Source organism: Stegostoma tigrinum, chromosome 19 (genome assembly GCF_030684315.1).
Source record: "Stegostoma tigrinum isolate sSteTig4 chromosome 19, sSteTig4.hap1, whole genome shotgun sequence".
Lineage (NCBI taxonomy): Eukaryota > Metazoa > Chordata > Chondrichthyes > Orectolobiformes > Stegostomatidae > Stegostoma > Stegostoma tigrinum.
The window spans coordinates 11,093,708-11,099,707 of record NC_081372.1 but is presented as its reverse complement, the minus strand read 5'-3'; the positions used below and the strand labels follow the sequence as shown (position 1 = coordinate 11,099,707).

General features: G+C 45.9%; 1 protein-coding gene across 2 annotated transcripts in view; it reads left to right on the top strand.

The window, feature by feature from the left end:
• The first annotated feature begins 248 nt into the window (after positions 1-248).
• The window catches only part of samhd1 (SAM domain and HD domain 1), a 68,893-nt gene continuing 63,141 nt past the window's right edge, over positions 249-6,000 (top strand). Inside the window, exon 1 of one of the 2 annotated variants that reach the window (XM_048550210.2) lies at positions 249-386. Coding sequence is in view for 1 of the 2 variants with exons in the window: in XM_048550209.2 (XP_048406166.1) it covers positions 739-919 (181 nt within the window). In the remaining variant the exon portion in view is untranslated. Of the gene's footprint in view, positions 387-644; positions 920-6,000 lie in introns of those variants that run through there. The other variant, XM_048550209.2, reaches the window with a different exon arrangement.

The following is a 6,000-nucleotide window of genomic DNA, read 5'->3' as shown; positions in this document are numbered from 1 at the left end:
ATCTTGGATTCTCCAGCATTTGCAGTTCCCGTTATATCTGCCGACCTTACCTGGTCTGGTCTACATGTGACTTCAGACCCACAGCAATGTGGCTAACTGTTAACTGCCCTCTGGGCAATTAGGGATGAGCAATAAATGCTGCCAAGCCAGTGATGCCCACATCCTGAGAATGAATAAAGGAAAAAATTACTTCAAAAGTAATTGACTGGCTTTACTGTATTCTAGGATGCCCAAAGGATGTGAAAGATGCTTCAGAAATGGAAGTCATTCTTTTCTAATCTCTGGGAAGCTCTGGTTGAAAGAGACTCGGGAACAGTTTTTCAATGGAGAATTCAGAAAAAGCTTGAAAACTTATAAGAACATGGAGGAAGAGAGGCCAATTTGAGGTGTGCCTAATCTTAATAACGTAACGAGGAGTACTGCAGAAGGCAATAAGTGCAAATCACCTGCCCAGTCCTGTTAGAATTTTCTCGGCTTCTAACCATTGAGTCTGCATGATCTGATGCTCGGCGATATGTTGGTAACAGGGAGCACCGCCGCTTTAACTGGGGGTGGGAAGTGGGTTTGATTGTCAGTGGGAATGGCTATGCTGAAGCCCCAATGAGCGGTCAGGGGCGAGCTTCTTCCGGGTTTGGCATTCATTCAGCGGTGAGGGACAGTCTCAGTGAGCCCGGCAGCAGCTCAGAGAGAGAGCGCCCAGTACACAGCAACCTAGCAGCATTGTGGAGACCGGGGAAAATGAATCAAAATGAGAACCGAAAGAGGCCGAGAGCCGCTGAGACAGACATCCACCCGGTGACCCCGGCCAAAAGAGTGGCCCTATTCAGGTTAAAACCCGATTACCGACACTGGGACGTGGACGATGTCTGCTGTTTTCTGCAGACACATGGATTTGAAAAGTTCGAGCAGTTGTTCAGGGGTGAGTGTGCAATCTTTGGACGGTGCATAGCCGAAGGAGTTCCTTCGACGCAGTGTGCCGGTTTTTTGATTGAGCTCTCCGAAGCCCCTCTCCCTCCTTCTTAACCCTCTCCGTAGTTTGACCCACCCCTCTCTTGCAAGAGCAATTTGCAGGCAGGAAGACAGGATATACTTCCTCTTAGAATTACCTCATCCCTTTGCTATTTCATTTCGTTGAACTAAATACGTCCGAATGTTGTCTATTAATAATGTTGTAGATCTTGTTTTGAAAGGATCCCTGCCGAGTCAGATTTACGAGAATGTTGCGAGGGTTTGGAGGGTTTGAGCTATGGAGAGAGGCTGAATACACTGGGACTATTTTCCCTGGAGCGTCCGATGCTGAAGGGTGACCTTGCAGGAGTTTATAAAGTCATGCGGTGCATGGATAGGGTGAATAGCTAAGGTCTCTTTCCCCCAGAGTAGGGGACCCCAAAACTAAAGGGCACTGTTTTAAGGTGAGATGGGGAAGTTACATTTAAAAGGCACCTGGATGGGTATATGAACATCAAGGGCTTAGATGGATATGGGTCAGTTGCTGACAAATGGAACTAGATTAGTGTAGAATATCTGCTAAGCATGGCTGGGTCACACCAGTTAGGACTGTTTCTGTGCTGTACCACTGTATGACTTAATGCTGGAAGATTGTCGGGATCATTTGAAGTCTTTCACCAGTCCACATCAGCATTCTGTTTAGATGTGGAATATTAGAAGCATTTTGGCTGTGCTTGTGTATTCTTATTTGGGCATCACCATTCTCTGATGCATGTGGTATACATCTCTTTGGGAGTTCTCATTACTGAACTACTGTTTCTCTAGTGGGAGTTAGGTGGAAATTCCACTCAGGTGTTCTTAAGATCTCTGACAAAGCACAGAGGGGAATAAAAGTGAGGACTTTCAGCTCTTGAGTTGCACCTGCAGTCATGCATTTAGATGGCGAGACCATAAAACTGAGATGAGCAGAATAGGCTGTTTGGCCCATTGAGTCTACGCTGTCATTCAGTAGGATTGTTGCTGATTTGATAATCCTCAATTCCACTTTCCTGTCTTTTTTTCCTCTCACCCTTGATTCCTTTCCAGATTTAAATCTGTCAATATCAGTCTTTGTACGCACTTAACAGCAGTGTTCCCTCTAATTCTTTCCCCCACTACGTGGATTTCTGAGGTCTGATCAGGCAGAAGCCTGTGTTGTGGAACTTCCTGGTATCTGTGTAATTGAATGCCTTGGAGGGAACATTGCTCAGCAATCCATCCTTGACAGTTCTCTGTGGTAAGGAATTCCACAAGTTCACTCCCTCTGAGAGAAGAAATTCCTCCTCTGTCTTGGATGGGTGACCCCTTTTTAATATGAGATTATGCTGTCTGCTCCTAGACTCTGTCACAAGGCGAAACACCTTCTGAGTCGACCTTTTCAAATGCGAGAAGAACCTTGTCTGTTTCAAAAATGTCACCTTGCATTGTTCAAAACACCAATAAGGAAGTAGGCTGTTGCAATATTGATCATATTACATCTTTGATTTTAGAGTAAAATAGAGAAAGGAGGGAGGGACGTGATTTTTCTTAACCTTAAGTAGAAATGGACACTAATTGCACACATTGCAATGGGCTGAGCTATTAATTGGTAAACATAAAAGCAAAATAAAATATTTGTCATGCCCTCCGTTCACTGTAGCTTTAAAATTGTTCCCCACGCTACTTTCCAATATGAGCCTGTTTTGAGACTTGAAAATTGACAAAAGGTAATAAAGCAGCTTAATAATGCTGTGTATATAAATACTTATTGAAATTTGGGTATTATTGATCAAATATGTAATATAAGTATAAGTTTTGAGAATTCCATAGCCTTGCTGATCATATTGCCGCTGCCAGCTAAAACTGCATCTACGATCCCTGTGGGTAACATGACCCACTGTTTGCAAACTTCTGCTATAAAAACACAATTGTGTACTTAAGACACCAGACAAGGTAAAAGATAGTGCCGCACTGATAGAGGCTTACACAAATTCTATTAATATGTAAATAAATGATCAAACAATGGGAAGTATTTCCACAGGCATTAGGTTCAGTAAAATTGCACACTAGAGGCTAATGGCTCAATTTTTTCGACAACAGAAACTATAGTAAGAAAATAAAGAGCTAGTCTCAAGTTACTAGAAAATACTGACATGAATGCAAGGCAAAGGAGATTGGAAGAGCTATTAAACACAATAGAAAGAGAAAGTAAGCAACAAAGTGGGTGGGAAAATGGGGAAAAGTGCTCTGTCCAGTTTTTTTTAAATCAATGAACTAATGGAAAGGGAATGTGAACTTATTTGAAAACAGTTGAGGATAAGATTATAATACAAAGTAGGACAGAGGGAGACATGATAAGTGGGTTTTTAAAATCTTTTTCACATTGGAAGAAGGGGCTAAAGTAACCTTGGTGCAAAAGAGCCTAAGAGTAAGTCAAGGGGAAGGGTTTTGTGGATTCGTCATAAGCTTGGAAAGATTGGTAGTGGAATAAACTTTGTTGGCCTGCCAGAATAATAAAAGCCATTGATAATGGGAACTGCAGATGCTGGAGAATCCAAGATAATAAAATGTGAGGCTGGATGAACGCAGCAGGCCAAGCAGCATCTCAGGAGCACAAAAGCTGACGTTTCGGGCCTAGACCCTTCATCAGAGAGGGGGATGGGGAGAGGGTTCTGGAATAAATAGGGAGAGAGGGGGAGGCGGACCGAAGATGGAGAGTAAAGAAGATAGGTGGAGAGAGTGTAGGCAGGGAGGGGATAGGTCAGTCCAGGGAAGATGGACAGGTCAAGGAGGTGGGATGAGGTTAGTAGGTAGATGGGGGTGCGGCTTGGGGTGGGAGGAAGGGATGGGTGAGAGGAAAAACAGGTTAGGGAGGCAGAGACAAGTTGGACTGGTTTTGGGATGCAGTGGATGGAGGGGAAGAGCTGGGCTGGTTGTGCGGTGCAGTGGGGGGAGGGGACGAACTGGGCTGGTTTTGGGATGCGGTGGGGGAACGGGAGATTTTGAAGCTGATGAAGTCCACATTGATACCATTGGGCTGCAGGGTTCCCAAGTGGAATATGAGTTGCTGTTCCTGCAACCTTCGGGTGGCATCATTGTGGCAGTGCAGGAGGCCCATGATGGACATGTCATCTAAAGAATGGGAGGGGGAGTGGAAATGGTTTGCGACTGGGAGGTGCAGTTGTTTATTGCGAACCGAGCAGAGGTGTTCTGCAAAGTGGTCCCCAAGCCTCCGCTTGGTCTCCGCAATGTAGAGGAAGCCACACCGGGTACAGTGGAGGCAGTATACCACATTGGCAGATGTGCAGGTGAACCTCTGCTTAATGTGGAAAGTCAAACTCTCTCCGCGGCTCCCTTGTTCGCTCCACACTGCCCTCCAACCCCACCACACCCGGCACCTTCCCCTGCAACCGCAGGAAATGCTACACTTGCCCCCACACCTCCTCCCTCCCCCCTATCCCAGGCCCCAAGATGCCTTTCCACATTAAGCAGAGGTTCACCTGCACATCTGCCAATGTGGTATACTGCATCCACTGTACCCGGTGTGGCTTCCTCTACATTAGGGAAACCAAGCGGAGGCTTGGGGACCACTTTGCAGAACACCTCCGCTCGGTTCGCAATAAACAACTGCACCTCCCAGTCGCAAACCATTTCCACTCCCCCTCCCATTCTTTAGATGACATGTCCATCATGGGCCTCCTGCAGTGCCACGATGATGCCACCCGAAGGTTGCAGGAACAGCAACTCATATTCCGCTTGGGAACCCTGCAGCCCAATGGTATCAATGTGGACTTCATCAGCTTCAAAATCTCCCGTTCCCCCACCGCATCCCAAAACCAGCCCAGTTCGTCCCCTCCCCCCACTGCACCGCACAACCAGCCCAGCTCTTCCCCTCCACCCACTGCATCCCAAAACCAGTCCAACCTGTCTCTGCCTCCCTAACCTGTTCTTCCTCTCACCCATCCCTTCCTCCCACCCCAAGCCGCACCTCCATCTCCTACCTACTAACCTGATCCCACCTCCTTGACCTGTCCGTCTTCCCTGGACTGACCTATCCCCTCCCCACCTATACTCTCCTCTCCACCTATCTTCTTTTCTCTCCATCTTCAGTCTGCCTCCCCCTCTCTCCCTATTTATTCCAGTTCCCTCTCCCCATCCCCCTCTCTGATGAAGGGTCTAGGCCCGAAACGTCAGCTTTTGTGCTCCTGAGATGCTGCTTGGCCTGCTGTGTTCAACCAGCCTCACATTTTATTATCTATAATAAAAACCATTGCTTGTTTTCCTAATTCATTCATGGGATATTTGTCACTGACAAGATGACACATTTGTCTATTCCCTCAACCTTCAGCTTGCTAGGTCATTTTTAAGAGACTGAAGATTGCTGTGGAGTCAGGTCAGGTTCACATCACATTTCCTTCCTAATAACCCTGGATAACCACTATGCAACTGCCTTCTCTACAGTCACTTCCTGAATTGTGCAATGGAAATTGCCAAATTTCTTCAGAAGATTAAGATCTGTATATCAGAAACTCATTTCATGTTCATTGTGGCACGCTCCAATGAGTATTCTTTTTCTTTATTCTTACATGGAATTGTGAGTGTCATTGACAAGATCAGTGTTTGTCAACATCTCGAGTTGCCCTTAAGCTGAGTGGTAAGCTAACTATTTGAAAAGCCACTGTACAGTGGACTGTTGTTGAATTTGGAGCCACATTTAGACCAGTTCAGATAAATATGGCCGACAGATTTGAAATAAAGACACAACTGCTTGTGAAACTCAGCAGGTCTGGCAACATCTGTGTAGAGAGAGGAGGAGCGAGAACGTTAACTTTTCAAGTCTGATTTAACTGTTTGTTTGGAATGAATAGGTATTTTTCTCTACAGGGCATTTTCTGAAGAAGGATCCAGACCCAAAACATCAGCCTTCCTGCTCCTCTGCTGCTTGTCCTGCTGTGTTTATCCAGTTCCACACCTTGTTATCTCAGACTCCAGCATCGGCAGTTCCTACTATCTCTTTTTAGTTTTACGTTTGTT